The sequence below is a fragment of the Muntiacus reevesi genome, chromosome 3 (genome assembly GCF_963930625.1).
Source record: "Muntiacus reevesi chromosome 3, mMunRee1.1, whole genome shotgun sequence".
NCBI lineage: Eukaryota > Metazoa > Chordata > Mammalia > Artiodactyla > Cervidae > Muntiacus > Muntiacus reevesi.
In genome coordinates, this window is record NC_089251.1 from 33,389,152 (window position 1) to 33,411,228 (window position 22,077).

At 39.1% G+C, this 22,077-nt stretch overlaps 1 protein-coding gene across 3 annotated transcripts in view; it reads right to left on the reverse strand.

Annotated features, from left to right (window-relative positions):
* Positions 1-22,077, reverse strand: part of RBKS (ribokinase) — a 93,580-nt gene that overhangs the window by 61,860 nt on the left and 9,643 nt on the right. For 2 of the 3 annotated variants that reach the window (XM_065927228.1, XM_065927230.1), the window contains exon 2: positions 3,786-3,918. In XM_065927228.1, the coding sequence (XP_065783300.1) occupies positions 3,786-3,918 (133 nt within the window). Of the gene's footprint in view, positions 1-3,785; positions 3,919-7,518; positions 7,575-22,077 lie in introns of those variants that run through there. The other variant, XM_065927229.1, reaches the window with a different exon arrangement.

The window sequence follows — 22,077 nt, forward strand, 5'->3', positions numbered from 1 at the left end:
CTACAGTCCGTAGGGTCGCAAAGAGCTGGACATGACTGAAACAACTTAGCACACGATCTAACATTTAGAAGGGTACTTTTATGGCTAACGTGATGGATACATTGCCTTTCAAGTTTTTTATGGTGAAGGATCAGGTTTCTGTTTTTTTTTTTTTCTTTTTTTCATTTTCTATACATTATGAACTAATAATTTTTAAAATATAACAGTAAAATTAAAATATGAGTCATACAAAATACAAGGCCTAATTTATTACTGTTATATTCAATAGCTATAAAGTTACCTTCAGATTGCTGAAAATGCTCCTAACTGCTTACTCTCAAGTTTCTGTACTGTCCTGATCAGTGACAGGTTGCCCTGAGGACCAGATTTTGAGTAGAACTGCTCTAACATACTGCCTCTGTCACAGACCTTTATGCCTTTAAAAAAATTTTTTTTTTATATTTGAGCACAGTGATTAAAAAATGTTGGGTTAGTTTCAGGTGTACATCAAAGGGTTCAGTGTATACACATACATGTATCTATTCAAAGTCTTTTCTCATTTAGGTTATTACAGAATACTGAGCAGAGTTCTCTGTGCTGCGCAGTAGGTCCTTGTTGGTTATCTATTTTAAATATAGTAGTGTGCATATGAATCTGACCATCCTTAAGAGAAAATAGATGACTGCTTATATGACAGTTTAGACTATCCCATTGTGTGAAGGAGGCGAGACCAGGTAATTTTGTGAAGGTCCTCCCTGTTTGCTGATTTGCTGTGTGGGTTGTCAGGGTCCACACCTGCTCATGGCTTCTTTCTACCCTCATGGGAAGCAAGGACCCTGGGCTCATGCTGGGTCATTGAACCTTGAGTTGTTTATCCTACCATGGTCCTCCTGAGCTGCCGGTTTTTGATGTTTAGAAATAACTTCCTTCTAACATTTGGCTTCAGTGGAATGGAGGAAGAGGAAATACTTAAATCGGGTGAGGTCCGATGCAATGTGTCTTCTAAAAGGCTTTTTGCCCTGCCAAGTAGACCTTCATTTTCTATATCTGCCTGAATTTTTAATGTCAAAACATCACCTCCAATTACCCTTGGCCCATGACTCAGTTGAGTACTGACTGCACAACTCTTAGCTTCTGGAAGTCTTTCATTACACATGTATCACTGTACCCATGTTGATGGGTTCTTGTTTAGCAGCCCTCATCACAACTGACAGACATTTCTCCCGAGTTCAGTGTAAGCTGTACCTGGGTCATCAGACAGTGATCCTTCGTCAGAGCTCGAATCTGAGCTTGTTGCAAGGCAGTAGTAGAGAGGTTAATGTTGCTAAGAAAGCCATAGAACATTTTCTACCTGTTTTTCTTTTGCTTCATCTGTTCATTTTTATCTTGAGTAATTTAATGATTTTGGTTTTCTACTTGGAATTTGTTATCTTTAAGAAACTGCTATAAGGCAGTTAGGTTAATTTGCTCAATAAAAATATACCTCACAATTGAATGAAATATTATGATTAATGGTTAACAATAACTCTTATTACAAAAGATATTTTATTTTTATTTTTAAAAAGCCTAAGAATATGATGCAATTTGTTTAAGCTTAAATAAATCTACATCTAAAGGTCCCTCAGGGTATCTAAGCAAAGTAAACTTGTACAGGTTTTAGATGAGGCCATGTTTCCATGTCCTTTCAGTACAGACAATCAGGGTAAATTTCACTGTGGGGCTAAACAACAGACGACTAGCTCAGGCACTGTAGACATAAAGAACTTTCAGAATTGTACAGTTGCTCACATAACCATCACACACAGACCAGAATAAAACAAACAGCACCACTGTTTAATCAACCTTCTTACTGAAGAATTTTCCCAAAATACAGCCCTCTGTCTTTTCTGCTCACCTCCACTCCTATGGTTTAATGATTCATTTCCAAAGTTCCATTCCACAATTCAAATATTTCTATTTTGCATTTCTCTTTGCCTCAAGTTCAACAGACCTAAAATAAAACCAACCTCAAAATCTTTGAGTTGGATGAGATTGCAGGGGACATCCATTTTTGACTTTAATGAGCTACAGGAATAGCTTTTATAAAGCTTCCAACAGGGGGTTCTCTAAACTCTCCTTTCATATCTCCAACTCTAGGGGACTCCCCTCTGCCCAGGGCACCCATTTTTGGTACCTTGCTTCCAATACCAGTACTAATTCTCTGTCCAGGTTTCCCAGTCAGGAAATGATACCATCCTCTTTTCACTTCCCAAGCCCCACTTAAAGCCTGCACCATCTGATTGTTCCTCAAACCCCCAATTCTAATCAGGTATAGGATGGGTCAGGCCTAATACTTTTAATCAGCTCCTTCTCCCAGTTCCATAATTCTTAGCACATAATAGGTCATCAATAATTAATTGCTAATTGATATTTTAAAAATATTAAAGAGCTCAGCCTTAGCAAGTGAAGGTTTCTTAATTTGAATTTTGTGCTTCATGTGATGTTTTTGACCAAATAGCCAGGTAAGAATTATATCATCAATTAGAATAAAGATACAGTTCCTTAGCAGATGAAGTGATAATTGTATACTTTATACATCATTTAAAGACTCCTGTGGAGAGAAAAATGCTGTATACAATGGGAAATGACATTTCAGAGAAATTTTGGTAAAATCTACCCAGCTCACAGGAGAGAGATTATTCTTTTAAATTTCTCCTGTTTTTCTTATCCTCTACTGTGCAGACCCTAGCTAGCTTTCCTAAAGCAAATAAATGACTTTTCCCATTACACCAATAATGCTAGCATCTTAAAATTTCATTAAAGATGCAAAAATGGAAACTTTGGCAGCCAATTTTGTTTTATTTTTAATAATTTCAGTAGAATGGCTAGAAACAGGATTTCCACATTTTACCTGTCTTTTCTTAATATACCTGAAAACAGAGCTAAAGATCAGTATGTGCAGTTCATTAAGGCCCAGATTCCACTCTGATCTGAGATATAGCATTCGAAGAAAACAACTTAGAGGTGAGGAAACCACCAGTTATTAGACCAAGTTTCCAAAAGCCATGCTGCTGGAGTGAAACTTGCTAAAAACAAGATGATTCATGCTGTTGTTTAGAAGCTGAACCACAGGAACCCAACAGAGTAGGCTAATTCCCCTCACTTCTCACACTCCAGTTATAAACTTGTTAAAGTCAGGGAATGCAGCATTAAGTTATTTGAGGACTGCTACTTCCCAGAGGATTCAGTGAGGTAGAAACTAATACAAAGGACAAGGAGGATTACTCTCTCCTATTTAAATCTTTAAAAACAATGAGCCTCTCAAAGGCCCATACAGCTACTTAAACATGCATGTACATGTACTTGTTTATAGCAGCACTGTTCACAACAGCCAAAAGGTGGGAACAGCCCATCAACAGATACATGGAATATTATTCAGCCACAAAAGGAATAAAAGTACTGATACATGTTATAAGGTAGATGAACCTTGAAAACATTATGCTCAGTAAAAGAAGCCAGACACAAAATGTCACATATCATATGATTCCATTTATAGGAAATATCCAGAATAGATAAATCCATAGAGACAGAAGGCAGACTGGTGGTTGCCAGGGGCTGAGGGGAGGGGGAATGGGGAGAAACTGCTTAATGGGTAAAGAGTTTTACTTTGAAATGATGGAAATGTTCTGGAACTAGATAGATATGGTGGTTGTATAACACTGTGAATATACTAAATGCCACTGAATTGCTCATTTTAAATAGTTTATAAAAAAAAAATGAGCTCATGTCTTGCCTCTAGAACCCTCTTCACTGTACTTTATGCTTACCTTGCATACCATGGATGTCTTTGCTCCAAGCCTAGCAGCTTGGACACACTGGTTGGCACCTTTCCCTCCAAAGCCAATAAAAAACTTATGTCCATGGATGGTTTCTCCAGTTTTTGGCAGACGAGAAGTAAGGCTATAATTTAAAAGAAAAAGAGGGGAAAAAAGCACATTGGTAACTGCAGTCAATTTGAGTTTTTCGCAAGACAGAGGGAAGTTTATCTGATGGAGCCGTGGTCTTAGCAGCCAGAACTGCAAACAGGAGTAAGAAAGATTCTCTTTTCCTTGAAGATAATATTCAGTAGTTTGTATCACTATCAAGAAGTCATCTGTTTGACAAAATTCCTCGCTCTCAAACTGCTGTAGCTCTACTTCAGAGAGTCTGTACTCTCCTCTTAGAGTCTGTACTGCATCAGGGTTGTTATGGGTGCCTCTGTTTTCCTTCTCGTGGACCTCTAAGAGGGAAGTAACTTCATATTCCCCCCTCCCAGTGCCCAGCACAGAACTTTATTCACAGTGGGACTTAATAAATGGGACCAAGTTAATGTATTCTGTACAGGTTTATCTAGTCACAAGAAGCAGGAAGTGTGCTATAATTCTGGTAACCATGTGCAGGACCTAAGAAGAGGAGGGAAGTTGCAAATCCAGGCATGGAAGAATCTTATTTGTTTCCTTGGGGGTGGGGTAGGGTATTTAGATGGCAGGATTAGGTTTTAGTCCTAGTCCATCTTGTATACCATCCATTTCATGCACTGACTCAAAAAGAGCATAATAATAATAAAAAAAAAGGATTCTAAAGATCTTAGTTTAAAATTTTTACTATAGAAAATTCCAAACATAAAACTATAGAAAATGTTATAATGACTTCCCCTAGCCCCATGTACCTATCACGCAGATTCAATTATTGTCAACTCAAAGCCAATCTTCTTTCAGTTTGTACCTTCTCTGACGTCTCCAAGTGCTAAGGAGTTTTACTGACATGTTACTGCCTAGTGAGGATAGTATTAAGTGAGGCAGAAAGAGTAAAACACTTTCTCTAGGATAACATTAAAGATGTAAGATGTGAGGAAACAGCACCTTTGAAGAATAGACAACTTTAAAAGGAGAAAGAGTTCTGGGTATAGGGACAAGTAGAGAAGATAGACTCCAGTGGCATGAGGGCTGCTCAGCTGACCACAAAGAAGTGGGCCAAGGGCTGTGCGCGTGTGCTAGGTCGCTTTAGTCATGTCCAACTCTGCGACCCTACAGACCGTAGCCCACCAGGCTCCTTTGTCCATGGGGTTCTCCAGGCAAGAATATTGGAGTGGGTTGCTATGCTCTCTTCCAGGGGAGCTTCCCAACCCAGGGATTGAACCTGGGTCTCCTACATTAGCAGGTGGATCCTTTACTACTAGGGCCTGGAGCCAGTGGGGAGAGAGAGCAGGCATTAACTAGGTTTAGACAAGAAAGAAAGGCCAAGAGATCAGTTCACAATAAGTCAACTGAGAACCTACTCTGCTTTAGCAGGTTAGAAATTTATATTCATTTCCCACATAGGCTGCAATGCAACAGAAGACAGTATCTTACTGTATTAGAGTAACAGAACAGTGCAGTTCCTACAGGTCCCTAACAGCCTATTTGCAATGGGATGACATATGACTGATGCCAGGAACACATGATCATGTCAATAAAAACCAAGTTTGACCCGTGAACCTCCCTTATGAAGTTACAAAAGTCTCAATAAATTGGGCTAAAACATTGCTTGGTTCCCTAGCAATGCCCTGTCAAATATGGTTATTTGAGATTCAAAAGAGACTCATCAATAATTTGAAAACATCCCACTCTACTCCTCCCCCTTTCAATTCTATTTTTATCTTGGACTCTAAATGCATTTATAGTACCGATGGAGAAAATATACATCTACAAGGTTCACTTCTGAAAAAGGTACTCAATCAAGAGAAAAATGCTCTTAATGTAATGTTATTATCCTGTCATTTAATTTAGCAATGACAAGTGATGATGAGGGTTTGATTTGCATCAGAAATCTTAAGCACTTTAGGATTCTGTTATGAACAGGCAATGATGAGTAATCTGTGTGATTGAGTAACTGTGTGAATTCTTGGCTTATTGATGCTGCTACAAACAACATTCATAACAACCTTAAAAAGAAAAAAGTATCCAATGTGGCTAAAAACAGGCCGAAATAACTTAATTAGTAAGACTGTCACTAAAGAAACTTATGACTTCCACTATATTTATACTTAGATCTGGGTCACAATTCACTGGTTTGAATTAAGTGTATTTTTTATTATCAACTGTGGGAAATCATGAAAAACATATCACCAGATTATTATTGGGATATACGTGTTTGTGGGGGAGGAGTGAAGTCAAGGGTACAGCGTGTATGTGTTTGACGTGGGAGCAGATGGCTGAGATTTAAACTTATTTCTAAACAACTTATACTAACACAAGCACTGTACTGATTTAGCCATCACTTAAATTTCTCACTCCTTTGGAATGCTACTATTTTCTTTTCCGTCTGCATCTCTGTTCTACTCTTATCTCTTCCTCCCCTCAGTTGTCGCCTTTTCCAGCACGAGGACAGGGACCAATGTCTGTACCATCTTATCCCCATTTGCTGACTGGATGAACCTTTGTAAGAGTCTCCTCTTGTCTCCGAAGGGCAGCAGAATATGCCACCCCAAAATACAACTGTGGGAGTTGAGGACATGCCACTGCAAAATGTGCTGCTTTGGCATATTATCTGGAGTTGTGGGCACTTGAAAACCAGCAGATGCAGGGAGAGGTTTGCTCTGAACTCCCTTATCTGCCTATAGGAACTCAGCTGCCATCAATCCCCTTCCTGGAGTTTGATCAACCAGACGGGATGGACTCTTGTCACAGGAAAGGAGAAGAGAAGTCAATACCATGCCTAGACAGCCTTTCTCACAGACTATCACACCTCCCATCTATTTTTCTAAGGACCATCGGTTCATTTCAGTTCAGTCGCTCAGTTGTGTCCGAATCTTTGTGACCCCATGAACTGCAGCACGCCAGGCCTCCCTGTCCATCACCAACTCCCGGAGTCCACCCAAACCCATGTCCATTGAGTCAGTGATGCCATCCAACCATCTCATCCTCCGTCGTCCCCTCTCCTCCTGCCCTCAATCTTTCCCAACATCAGGGTCTTTTCAAATGAGTCAGATCTTCGCATCAGGTGGCCAAAGTACTGGAGTTTCAGCTTCAACATCAGTCCTTCCAATGAACACCCAGGACTGCCATCAGTCTGTCCTAAAAATCATTTACTCTGCCCTAAGGGTTCTACCAGGCTTCCCAGGTGACTCAGTGGTGAAGAATACACCTGTCAATGCAGGAGACGTGGGTTTGATCCCTGGTCCATGAAGATCCCCTGGAGGAGGAAATGGCAACCCACTTCAGCATTCTTGCCTGGAAAATTCCATGGACAGAGGAGCCTGGTGGGCTACAGTCCATGGTGTCGCAAAAGAGTCAGACATGATGTAGAGACTAAAAACAATAAAGAGACCTACCACTCCCCTCTCCCTTCCCTATTAAGATGTTATTTAATCCCAAATTCTAAGTCACCTTGTAGATTCATTTCTTCCCCTGGATATCTCCCATGTATATCTGAGGGATACATGTTACTGAATTTCTGTTTTCCTCTTGCTAATCTGTCTTTCATTATAGGGGTCTCAGTCAAGAACTGAGAAAGGTAGAGAGAAGGTAAGTATTTTCTCACCTACATCTCTTTTCCATGTCTCCCTTGTATGGCATCCTTTGTTTCTTCTTATTTGAAAATGTGGAGGTGTTGATGAATGGGGAAGAGGAGGCTGGGATGACTGTTCAATTGTCTGGCAATAACAATTCCATGTTTTACAAGACCTTGTCCACTGCATTCCCAATATTGGCAGCATTCCTTTTCTATTAATATAAGCAAGAACTGTAACTATCATTCTTACATTCAGACATTAATTCAACAAATGTTAAATCAGTGTTCTCCAATGAACTTCCTACAGGGCAAAATCAGCTTGCTGACAAGATAAAATCTAACCATGATGCAAATAACAGAGGAGTGAAAAAAACATGTTACAGAATAAGGTTAGTATAACCTGATTCATGTTTCTTAAAAGGAAAAAGATAATATGTATATATCCTCATATGATATGCAAATGTATAGAAAATGAAATGTTAATGACAGATATCCATGAGAAAGACGGGAGTGGGGAGCAAAAGTACACAGAAATGTATGTACCAAGAAAATCTTTGTGTTTTGAGGGAAGCCACCTGTAACTATTTCAGATTTATCTGGCCTCCCTGGATCCCAGCAGCAGTTGCCTCTAGCTGGCTTCTTGCAGGTGCAACCTAACAGAACCTTGCCTTGGGCGACCCCCTCACCATTTCAGGGTTTCTGTTTCTGTTCTGGGCTGTCCTGCAGGACAGAGAAATCTGTTAAAATACATCAAGTATCTTGGTATAGACGCTTCTGCTTCTTGGCTTCACTTTCTCTGGCTCTTGCTTCCTGGATTATAGTCCAGCATAGAGGACATGCACTCAAGTCTTTGTTTTACTGATCTGCTTTCTGCTGAACCCAGATTAAGGCAGTTTATTGCTGATTTATTATTTTTTAAAAGTGAATGAGTTGAAGAGTGGAAAGTGGACTGGAGAGCAACTAGAAACTTAATTACAAATGGGCAGAAGACTTTCTGAATTAAAGATCCTAATTTACTTTGAATTAGGTTTTTCTATCTTTTCTTTATTAAAGCCATGAAATTAAGGTCAGGTTCATCAAAGAACCTGCACAAAGTACTGTCCTCTGTATGAAAGCATCACCATGATTCTTCCCAATTCAAACATGAGCTCTCAGTAGGGTGTCAAAGACTGTACTCAAATAAGTACTCAAAGGAAAAAAAAAAAAAAAAAAGGGAAGTAGTACTGGTAGAAATATGGGCATCCCAGGTTGCTCAGTGGTAAATAATCTGCCTGCCAATGTAGGAGACTGGGGTTCAATTCCTGGGTGGGGAACATTCTCTGGAGGAGGAAATGGCAACCCACTCAGGTATTCTTGCCTGGACAATCCCATGGACAGAGAAGCCTGGCAGGCTACAGTCCACAGAGTTGGACACAACTGAGCACACACTGGCAGAAATACCCTGTTGCTACCATTTAAAATTTTAAATAGTATAAATTTCTGAATGAAGGAGAAAACCAGTTATAAGAAATATATTTGAATTTAAAACAAATTTGTAGCTTTAAAATGTCATGATATTTCAAAGTTGGACAGAAGGAACAACCAATAAATGTTTAGAGGTGGCCCCCCAGTCTCCTGGGCCATGAGAGGCCATGCAGTTAGAGCTTAGTTGTACAGGCAGGCGTGAGCCACTTACAGACTGCATTACCTTTGACAGCTTTTCCCTCTTTGAACCAGATTCTTCTCTTGCAAAACAGGTTTAATAATACTTGTCAACTCCTTAAATGCCTGGGTTTTGTACTCTGAGTTATTTCACTGACAGGTATTATCAGAACAACTTATCAATTGCTTTTAACTTCTTGACAATGACGTCCCTGTTAAAGATTCTCACAGATGATTCATACTGAAGGAAGGAATGACCTGGTGAAACAGGGATGAGAAGCATTTTGACCAAAGAGGTCACACTGATACTGACTCCAGCCAAAAGTCAAAGGATGTGTTGCTTTTTGGCTTTTGAATTCCATCCTTTCTTCTTTTAGGCTGCAAGCTTCTGATACATGGTACACCCCTGTAACAGGGGATTGTACCATTCGTTTTTACCCAGTTAACATTCATTATGCTCATTTATTATTCCTACAGCCTGTATTTTTCACCCATATCTATTCTTCTCAGCATTTGTGTATGTCACATTTACAAGCATAAGAATAATTCCCAAACCAAGCTGGTGACAGCTATTTCTACCCTTGTAAAAAGAACTTAGCCTCGAAACTAAAACTTGATTTTGTGGAGCCTAACCTTACATTTGCAGACATACACTTAAGATTTATTTAAAGAAATGAAACATGAATTAGGCTTTAAATTCGTCTTAACTGATTTCCATTTCTAACTCTTTTCCTGGCTAAACAAGCCTGTGGCTAAAAAGTCATTCTGTCTGAAGATACAGCTACTCTTGAATTTATAGACTAGATAAACAATATTCTAGTTAGAAGTGGCCAGCCTTTCAGCGTGTCATATACTTGACCCTTATTTATTTAAATTTTGCTTATGTGTGAAAAAGCATGCTAGGTAGGCACTGGAAGAGCCAGTAAAGCTTTAGCATGTTATGGTCTTCTTCCATGTTATGGTCTTCCATGGCATTTCATTCACTACTCTGCTCAAATGTTACCTCCTCGGAGAGGCCTTCCCAGACCACCTTACAGGTGAGATACCTGTACCTAACTGAATTTTTGTGAAGCATTCATTCATTCATTCTGACAAGAAGCACTAAATATGTGCACCAGATCCAGGCTTTTAATTACTCATAATTGTGCTAGTTCTCTGTGTACCAATCCCCCTTGGGTGAGGTGATGAGAGAAACCTTTAAATAATGAATTCTGGGAGTTGATGCAGGACAACTTCCACAGCTGCTGCTCCTCCTGCTGTCTAGGGTGGGATGGGCAGAGGGCGAGGGTGGGAGGGAGGGATGGGGAAGAAGAACATGACCTACTGACCTTTGCTGTGCAGTGTAAACCAATCCTCTTAGGGGAAAGGAGGGGTAGGCCTCTAGATTTATAACCCCTAGAATGTAAATAAATGTATCCAAGGAAAAGTCTAAATATCTCCAGAGGTCTCTGACTTTTAGGCTTTGTTTGGCATTCAAAAACATTCTTTAATCCAAGTGCCAACAGACTTTCTCAGCAAGTCCTGATCACACAGCAACGTGGAAACATTTATGGAGAACTGCTTCCCAACAATTTTCTTCATAGCAACACCATTGCCCAACATTACAGCACTCACTTCTGTCCTCTTGCCCTAGTTTCTTCTGAATTAATTGTACTCTATTTCTTCTTCACTAAACTTTCCTGGTGGCTCAGTGGTAAAGAATCCGCGTGCCAATGCAGGAGACACAGAAGACCTGAGTTCAGTCCCTGGGTTGGGAAGACACTCTGGAGAAGGAAATGGCAACCCACTCCAGTATTCTTGCCTGGAGAATTCCATGGACAGAGGAGCCTGGTGGGCTACAGCCCATGGGGTCACAAAGAGTCGGACACAATTGAGGGAGTAACAGTGATGTGTTATTGACTCTCTTTTTCTATATTTTAAAAAGTGACTGATCTAGGGTTTACAATATGCACTTTAACTTGGTTTATTTCCCAATGTTACTACTTTACTTATAAATGTAATTTACAGTAGTATTCTTCCATTTCCCCTTCTTAACCTTTGTGCTATTATTGGCATACATTTTACTTTGACATGATATAAACCTTACAATATTGCGTTATTTTTATTTGTCAACTGCCTTTTAAAGAAATTAAGAAATGAAGAAAATAACTCTTTGCACTTACCCAAAGATTTACCACTTCTGGGGCTTTTCATGCCTTTGAGTGCATCTGAATTTCCATCCAGTATTATTTTAGTTTCCCCTAAAGAACTTCCTTCAGTATTTACTGTAGTGCAGGTTTCTAGTAAGAAATTCTCTTGGCTATTCTTTTTGTATTTATTTCCCCATCATATTTGAAGGATATAGAATTTTATGTTGACAGTTTATTTTTCCAGTACTTGAAAGATTTCTTTTTTTCCCCCCCTGGTTTGCATTGTTTCCCACAAGAAGTCTGCAATCAATTTTTGTTCCTGTTATGTAATGTGTATTTTTCCCTTTGGATACTTTTAGGAGTTTCTGTTTATAATTGGTTTGCAGGAATTTGATTACAGTGTCCTTTGCTATGGTTTATATTGTTTATTCTTCTTGGGGTTCATGAAATTCTTAGATCTATGTGTTTATATTTTTTATAACATTTGAAAAAAATTCAGTCATTATTTCTTCAAATATTTTTGTGCCTCTCCCACTGTTTTTCTTCTTAGATTCCATTTACATACATGATACACTGCTTGTCTCACATCATAGAAGCTTTGTGCATTCTGCTCTGTCTTTTTTCCCTCTATGCTTCAGTTTCAGTTCAGTTCAGTTTAGTCGCTCAGTTGTGTCCGACTCTTTGAGACCCCATGAATTGCAGCACTCCAGGCCTCCCTTTCCATCACCAACTCCTGGAGTTTACTCAAACTCATGTCCATCGAGTTGGTGATGCCATCCAGCCATTTCATCCTCTGTCGTCCCCTTCTCCTCCTGCCCCCAAATACCTCCCAGCTTCAAGATCTTTTCCAATGAGTCAACTCTGCATGAGGTGGCCAAAGTATTGGAGTTTCAGCTTCAACGTCAGTTCTTCCAGTGAACACCCAGGACTGATTTCCTTTAGGATGGACTGGTTGGATCTCCTTGCAGTCCAAGGGACTCTCAAGAGTCTTCTCCAACACCACAGTTCAAAAGCATCAATTTTTCAGCGCTCAGTTCTCTTCACAGTCCAACTCTCACATCCATACATGACTACTGGAAAAACCATAGCCTTAACTAGATGGACCTTTGTTGACAAAGTAATGTCTCTGCTTTTTAATATGCTATCTAGGTTGGTCATAACTTTCCTTCCAAGGAGTAAGTGTCTTTTAATTTCATGGCTGCAATCACCAGCTGCAGTGATCTTGCAGCCCAGAAAAATAAAGTCAGCCACTGTTTCCCCATGTATTTCCCATGAAGTGATGGGACCAGATGCCACAATCTTAGTTTTCTGAATGTTGAGTTTTAAGCCAACTTTTTCACTCTCCTCTTTCACTTTCACCAAGAGGCTTTTTAGTTCCTCTTCACTTTCTGCCATAAGGGTGGTGTCATCTGCTTATCTGAGATGCAGATAAATAATCTCAGATATGCAGATACTTCAGTTTAGATAATCTCTATTCTGTCTTTGAGCACAGTGATCTGTTCATAAATCCCTCCAGTGAATTTTTCATTTCAGATATTACATCTTTCATTTCTTAAACCTCCATTTGCTTCCTTTATACATCTTCCACTTTTCTCCTCACTATATTCATGTTCCTCTTTGAATCACTGAGCATATTTATAAGGGCTCTTTTAAAATCCATTTCTGCTAATTCCATTATCCTTGTTGTTTCTGTGTTGGTTTTGACTTTTATTTCTTGGTTATTGATAACATTTTCTTGATCTTGTGCATGTACAGTAACTTTTGAGTGAATGATGAACATTGCAACTATTATGTCAATGAGTATCTTAATTTTGTTGTATTTTTCCAAAGGGTTGAACTTTGTTTTTTCAGGCAGCTAAGTTGTGAGTCTGTTTGATCCTTTGAGGATTGTTTTTAAGAGTTGTTACAGTGAGTATAGAGTAGCCTTTACTTCAGGACAAGTTTACCCCTTTTCCTAAATCCAATAAATGGTCCTTATTGGGTCTCTACTGAATGCTCTAGGGGTTCAACAATGTCTCTGGCTGGACAGAACTCAACACCTCCCATTCCTATATAATCTCTGGGACATGTTCAGTTTAGAGTTCTCCAGTAGGAGCCCAGTTTTGTGGCATTTCTTTTTTTTTTAAACATTTATTTGGCTGTGCCAGGTTTTAGTTGTGGCACACAGCATCCTTAGTTAGGGCATGTGGGATCTAGTTCCCTGACTGGGGATCAAACCTGGGCTCCCTGCATTGGGAGTACAGTGTCTTAGCCACTGGACCAACAGGGAAGTCCCCAGTTTTGTGGAGTTTCTATGTATGTCCATTGAGGATTTAGTAATATAATCTAAGGGACTCCTATGCAGATTTCTGGACCTTTTTCTGGTTAGTTTCCTCCTTCCCAGTATGTGTTGCCATAAATTCTAGCCACTATAGTCTTCCTAAATTATAAACTCGGTTTTCTCAGCTCATGAGAAAATGCTACCATGCTTTCCTTGAACTCCTTCTCTTTGTGCCATGGTCGGTAACATGCTTCCAGGGCTCACTCTACTTGTTTCCCTAGTCTTCTGGATAATACTCCTGTTTGTCCAGTATCAGAAACAGTTGCTTCATATGTTCTGTCCCATTTTCTAGTGGCTTATAGTGGTAAGATAAGTCTAGTATTAGTTATTCTAATACGGCCAGAAGTAAGTATTTTTGAATGAATGGTCTGTACCGTAAAAGCTGCTTAGATAGTTCTTCCAATGTAAACTGAGTCCTCTTCCAGTAGAGGACCGAGTACAGAAGGCACCAGGAGAGGCATATAGGTCAAAGATTAAAAAATTTAAAGTACCAGCTAATGTCAACTATTCCTTCTGAATATATATATATACATACATATGTATACATACACATATACATACACACATACATACATACATACATATATATATATACATGTATATATATTTATACACATATCTATGGCTTGCCAGGTGGCACAGGTGGTAAAGAACCCGCCTGCGAATGCTGGAGACATAAGAGATGCAAGCTTGATCCTTGGGTTGGGAAGATCCCCTGGAGGAAGGGACGGCAACCCACTCCAGTATTGTTGCCTGGAGAACCCCTTGGACAGAGGAGCCTGGTGGGCTACAGTCCAGAGTCGCAAAGAGTTGGACACTACTAATGCGACTGAGCACACACACACAGACACACACACACACACATATATACCTCCTTACTCCCAGCTAAGAAAAGTCCTGGAGAAAGAAGAAAAGCTTGGATAGGTAGGTGCAGAATGAGCTAATTTTTGAACTACAAGTTGCAAGAGGAGAGGGCAGGAGAAATACATATATGTGTATATGAGAGATCACTGAGGGGGGACTGGACAAGACAGGATAGCAGAAAGGTATGTAGGATGAGGAAAGAACTACTGAGGCCAAAGCATTTATCAAAGTTCCTGATGAAAATGTTTTAATTCTTTGAAGAAGACAAGCAAAGTATGATAGTGACAAATAACTGTAAAATCAATATTTTATTTTCTATTTTTCCAATTAATTATAGTACATTTTAAATTTCAAAATGACTTTTGTCACCACCATTGTAATTATCTGTAGGCTACTTCTTGCCATCTGCTGGTGTGTATGCTAAGTCACTTCATTCATGTCTGACTCTTTGTGAGTCTATGGACTGTGGCTCTCCAGGCTCCTCTGTCCATGGGATTCTCCGAGCAAGAATACTGGAGTGGGTTGCCATTTCCTTTTCCAGGGCATCTTCCCAACCCAGGGATTGAACCCATGTGTCCTGGGGCTTCTGCATTGAAGGCAGGTTCTTTACTGCTAAGCCACCATCCTTTACCGTCTCCTACTCCTGCATTGGCAGGTGGGTTCTTTACCACATGTGCCACCCGGGAAGTCCAGCTGTTAGGTGGATGAACCTAAATTATAATTCTGGACTTAGAAATCCACTGCCATGGTCTTTAAACCACTCAATACTACGTTTTTTGACAATCAACTTTCAATTTTTTTAAATGAAAACTTAAAAAAAACTACTCTCTTAGCAATATAGTATTATTTACTATAGTCACCTTGTTACACTACATCCTTACAACTTTTTTATAACGGGAAGTTTGTTCCTTTAGAGTTCATACCCTTTTGCTCACCTCTGAACCCCACCTCTGGCAACCAACAGTCAATTCTTTGTATTTATGAGCTTAGTTTTTAAATTGAAAAAATTTTTTAAAGATCCCACGTATAAGTGATATCAAAAGGTATTTGTCTGACTTATTTCACTTAGCATAATGGCATCCAGGTCTATTTATATTGTTGCAAATTTTGATTTTTTTTCTTATGGCTGAATAATAATTCCATTGTATATATGTATAACCACATTTTCTTTAACTGTTCATACATCAATGGGCCCTTAGGTTGTTAGTTCTATTTTTAATTTTTTGAGGAACATCCATTCTGTTTTTCAGAGTGGCTGCACCAATTTACGTTCCCACCAACAGTGCACAATGGTTCCCTTTTCTCCAATGCTTATTTCTTGTCTTTTTGATAATGGCCACTCTAACAGGTGTGAGATGATAATATATTGTGCTTTTGATTTGCATTTTCTTCACGATTAGTGATCATCATTAGTGACTGAGCATCTTTTCATGTACCTGTGGATCATCTATAGGTCTTTGGAAAAATGTCTATTCAGAATTTCTGCCCATTTTTTAGTTATGTGTGTGTATATATATATATGCTATTGAATTGTGTGAGTTCTTTATATATTTTAGATATTTTTCCTCAATTTTGACTATAATACTGGACCTTCAGTAGCTATAACAGATATTTTTAACATTTTTATGAACATAGAAAACAGCAAGTTCTGTATTCAAAAAGACTTGTAGTTCATTGCATTCCTCTACTCCCTTTGACTGTGGCACCAAGTGATTACACAGGAGAGCAGTGGCCTCCACACAATGTCATGATAGATAAGTGTTCATGTGGCTGCAGGACCTTTGCTGCGTCATGGGGGATCTTTCTGCTGTGCTGCACAGACTCTCCAGTTGTGAAACGTGGGCTTAGTAGTTGCGGTGTGCAGGCTTAGTTGCTTCTTGGAATGTGGAATCCTAGTTCCCTAACTAACCAGGAATTGAACCTGCACCCCCTGCATTGCAGGGCAGATTCTTAACCAATGGATCACAAGAGAAGTCCTGATAAATGTTCATTCTTAAAATTTAACTTGTATTTTGAATCTCTTTGCATACTCTATTCCCTATGATTGGAAATTTCTTTCCCCTGCTTCTTTTTGGAGCCAGTCTATATGTGTCCCTTAAAATTCAATTCAGTTATTACTCCCTCTTGGAGTCTGAATGGGTTAGCTGCCCTGCCTCCACTCTCTAGCAGTCTATGCCTGCTATCTCTCATAGGCTGTATCCCATCTGCTTCTGTACCACCCTGGCCTAAGACTTTGCCCATATACACCAAGTGTCCAATAAACAGCTGTTAAAATATATGTACATCAATAGTGCCAGATACCATTTCCTGTTCTTTTTAAAAAATATTTATTTATTTGGCTGTGCTAGGTCTTAGTTGTGGCATGCAGGGTCTTTGATCTTAATTGCAGCATGTGGGATCTTTGTTCCCTGACCAGGGATGGAACTGGGCCCCCTGAACTGGCAGCATGGAGTCTTAGCCACTGGACCACCAGGGAAGTCCTCAGATACCATTCTTTGAGTGCTTATAAGACAAATAGTGCACTAACCATCTTATGACTGCTAAGTCACTTAATCCTTACAATAACCCCAAGACAAGGTTATTATTTTCATCTCCATTTCACAGATAAGAAGAATGAGAATTAGATTAAAAAACATACCCAAGTTCACCCAGTAAAAGACGGCAGAGCCAGAATTCAAACCAAGGTTGGTCTGACTCCAAAACCCATATAAGATATTATGTACAAATGTATTAATGTCCCTTGGAATTATTTATATTTCATGTTTTTATAATTTCTCACATAATTTTTGGTAGCTGTACTTTTGAAGAACATTGGGATTTTGCAAGCTGAACCAAGACGCTAAGGTGGGAAAACCAATAATGGTGTTCTTTTCCTTAGAGTTCAGAAAGAATTAAGTTGATGGATCAAAGAAGAAATCCAGTGATATTTAGGAAGTAATGGATACTAAGTTATAACAACAACAAAAAGTTACAAGCATACCTCAGAGATATTTCTGATTCAGATCCCAACCAGCACAATAAAACAAATATTTCAATAAAGTGAGTCACATGAATTTTTATTTCCCAGTGCATGTAAGTTACCTTTATATTATACTGTAGTCTATTAATGTGCAATAGCATTACATCTAAAAAAAACAGCATACCTACCTTAGTTAAAAATACTTCATTGCTAAAAAATGCTAACCATCATCTGAGCCTTCAGCGAGTCATAAGCTTTTAGCTGGTAGAGTGTCCTGTCTCGATGTTGATGGCTGCTGACTGATCAGGGTGAGATAGCTGTGGCAATTTCTTAAACTAGGACAACAATAAAGTTTGCCACATCAATTGACTCTTCCTTTCATGAACGATTTCTCTTTACAGTGTGCAGTGCTGTCTGATAGCATTTTACCCTCAGCAGAACTTCTTTCAAATTTTGAGTCAATCCTTTCGAACCCTGCTGCTACTTTACCAACTAAGTTTATATAATATTCTAACCCCTTTGTTATTGTTTAAACAATCTTCATAGCATCTTTACCAGGAGTAGATTCCATCTCATGAAACCACTTTCTTTGCTCATCCACAAGCAGCAGCTCCTCATCTGTTCAAATTTTGTCATGAGATTGCAGCAATTCAGTCATATTTCAGGCTCCATTTCTAATTCTAGTTCTTTTTCTATTTCTACCACATCTGCAGTTACTTCCTCCATTGAAGTCTTACACCCTCAAAGTTATTCGTTAGGTTTGGAATCAACTTCTTCCAAACTCCTGTTAATATTAATATTTTGACCTCTTCCTATGAATCACAAATGTTCTTAACAGCATCTAGAATGGTGAATCCTTTCCAGAATATTTTAAATTAACTTTGCCCAAATTCATCAGAGGAGTCACTCTGGCAGGTTTAGCCTCATGGAATGTATTACTTAAATAATAAGATGTAAAAGTTGAGATTACTCCTTGATTCATGGGCTGCAGAATGGATGCTGTGTTAGCAGGCATCTCGAAACATTAATCTCATTGTAAACAACATTAACCTCAGTGTACACATTCATCAGAGCTCTTGGGTTACCAGGTACACTGTCAATGAACACTAATATTTTGAAAGGATTTTTTCTTTTTTTTTCCCCCCTGAGCAGTAGGTCTCAATAGTGAGCTTAAATAAATGTTGCAAACAGATGTGCTGATATCCAGGCTTTGTTGTTCCATTTACAGAGCACAGGCAGAGTAGATTTAGCCTAATTCTTAAAAGACCTAGGATTTTCAGAACGGTACATGAGCACTGGCTTCAACTTTGAGTGGCCAGATGCATTAGCCCCTAACAAGAAAGTCAGCCTGCCCTTTGAAGCCAGGCATTGACTTCTCTCTAGCTATGCAAGTGCTAGATGGTATCTTCTAATATGCAGCTCCTTTGTCTGCACTGACAATCTTCTGTTTAGTGTAGCCACCTTCTTATGATCTTAGCTAGATCTTCTGGATAACCTGCTGCAGCTTCTACATCAGCACTTGCTGCTTCACCTTGCACTTTGATGTTACGGAGATGGCTTCTTTCCTTAAATATCATGAACCAACCTCTCTGCTGGCTTCAAACGTTCCTTCTGCAGCTTCCTCACCTATCTCAGCCTTCACAGGATTGAAAAGATTAGGGCCTTGCTCTGGATTAGGTTTTGGTTTAAGGAAATATTGTAATTGGTTTGATCTTCCATCCAGACCACTAAAATTTTCTCCATATCAGCAATAAGACTGTTTTGCTTTCTTACTCTTTTATGTGTTCACAAGAGTGAACTTTTAATTTCCTTCAAGAACTCTTCCTTGGCAGTCAAAACTTGGATAACTCTTTGACACAAGAGGACCATCTTTCAACCTCTCTCTGCTTTAGACATGCCTTCCTCACTCAGCTTAATCATTTCCAGCTTTTGATTGGAGCCTGAAATATGAGAGAGAGGTGTGTGACCCTTTCACTTGAACACTTGGAGGCCACTATAGGGTTATTAATTGGCCTAATTTCAATATTGTTGGTTGTCTCAGGAAACAGGGAGGTGTGAGGAGAGGGAGAGAGACGGGGGAATGGCTGGTCAGTGGAGCAGTCAGAACACACAAAACATTTATCAAGTTTGAAGTCTTATATGGACATGATTCAGCAGCTCAAAACAATTACAATAGCAACATCAAAGATCCCTGATCACAGATCACAGTAACAAGTACAACAATAGTGAAAAAGTTTGGAATAGTGTTAAGAGTTACGAAAATGTGACACAGAGACATTAAGTGTGCACATGCTGTTTAAAAAACGGCATTGACAGACTCTCTCCATGCAAGGTTGATATAAAATTTCCATTTATGAAAAACATATCTGTGAAGCACAATAAAATGATGTTATACCTGTACTGAAGAACTGCTTGTAATCTTTATCAAGCCTGAAGGACTTTAGAGTTGAATTTCTTTAAGAGTTTTGACAGAGTACAGTTGACCCTTGAACAACTAGCTTGAACTGTGTGGGTCCACTTATAGTCAGATTTTTTTTCACTAAATACACACTATTGTGCCACATGACCTGTGGCTGGTTGAATCCACGTATGTGGAACCATAGATATGAGGGGGAGGTGACTTAACCCCTGCATTATTCAAGAGTCAACTGTACTTATTTGCAAACAGGTAACTGAGAATTTGGATTTGTTATTTCTCACTTGAAAAATGAAGATTTCTAATTTAGAAAAAATCAATATTATTGCTATCACAGCCTATGGATTATATAGCATTTTAAACCAGTGGTAAAGCTCCAGATGTAAAATATAATATGTAAGGTTCTTAAAAACTGCTGCACAAGTTACTTTCTGCAATATTATGGAAGAATTGCATTCAAAAAAAATTTTGGCCACAGAGGAAAAGCCAGTATCTAAAATGTGATATATTTGGGAAACAAACTAAAAACAAAACAAAACACCTCCAAGCCCCAAAACACCCAAACCCCAAACAAAACCCCCAAGTTTTGTTTAGAAAGCAAATCGACCATATACATACAAAGATCATTTATACCTGCCTGCCTTCTGTAGATATACAAGAAATGCCCCAAGTCAAGCTAGTGAAGAAAGTAAAGTAAGATAGATGGAGATATTTAAAGTGCTCACATGAAGATTTTAAGAAGATAATCAGTTGTCATAAGAACTTTGCACAATTCAAAGAAATCCTCCCCATGACCTTTGTTGTATGACCTTATTATACAATGAAAGGGTAACTCATCACCATGTGGAGAATACTAACAAGTGATTGAAATTATATCCAATGAGGCAGATTTTGAGGTAGTATTCTTGCGTGGGAAATCTCGTGGATAGAGAAGTTGGCGGGCCACAGTCCATGGGGTCACAGAAGAGGTGGACATGACTGAGCAACTGCACATAACTATGGAAGAAATACATTGGAATCATCTCAGACCTGTTTGGGATACTCAGTTCAACTGTCAGCACACATTAATTATGGTACTATATTCCAGGCTCTGTCTGGAGGTTCTGGGGACATCCACACCCTGTCCTCACCGAGCTTACAGTCCAGTGCTAACACTGTAAGCTCACTGTCACAATGGAGGAAGATCCAGCCACTTAACTAGGAGGTAACTATCCGTAGTAGAACTCATGTAATTCAAGAACTGATATCCATTTTGTCACTGTTCTGTGACACAGTGTGTCAGGAGTTAACATTCTGTATTATCACAGCTGAGAGACTGTATAACCAGGTATTTGCTGTTGTTTATAGTTAGGTCGTGTCTGACTCTTTGTGACCCCACGGACTGCAGCACGCCAGGCTCCTCTTTCCGTGAGATTTCCCATAACCATGTATGGTGCCACTTAAAAACTGATGTGCTCATCTGTGCCAAGGACGACTCCCCAGGGTCAGGAATAACTCTACTCCCATTCTCTCAAAGGGTAATTTCTCCAAAAAATTGAGTGTGTTTTGCCACATTCACACGACTTCACAGTTCCTGGTTTTATTGATTAACTGCTAATCTCTACCTTGGTGGCACATTAAAAATCTATGGTGGTAGGATGGGAGGGAGAAGGGAGGCTCAAGAGGGAGGGGACATATATATAATTATGGCTGATTCACGTTACTGTATAGCAGAAACCAACACAACATTGTAAAGCAGTTATCTTCCAATTAAAAAATAAAAACATATTTTTTCTCTCTGCAAAAAAAAAAAAAAAAGAAGATAACTGGGCTTTCCTAGTAGCTCAGACAGTAAAGCATCCACCTGCAATGCAGGAGACCTGGGTTCGATCCCTGGGTCGGGAAGATCCCCTGGAGAAGGAAATGGCAACCCACTCAAGTATTCTTATCTGGAGAATCCCCATGGACAGAGGAACCTGGTGGGCTACAATCCATTGGGTCACAAAGATAATTGTAAAGGTGAATACTTTAGTTATTAAATATTTCTCTATCTTTATTGATCACATTAAAAAAAATCTATGGGAGGAATTTATTTAAAAAAATATTGATGACTGGGCCCTATCCCTGGAAGTCTAGTTTAATTGATTCTAAGGGCAGCCAGTGTTGAGATCTTTTTCTTCTTCATTTCCATAGTGTCTTATGCTAGTCAATTTGACTTATGGAGTCAATTTTTTAGCTCTACTTTCACTTTTACTCTGTTAGTTCCTTTGCTAGAGAAAGA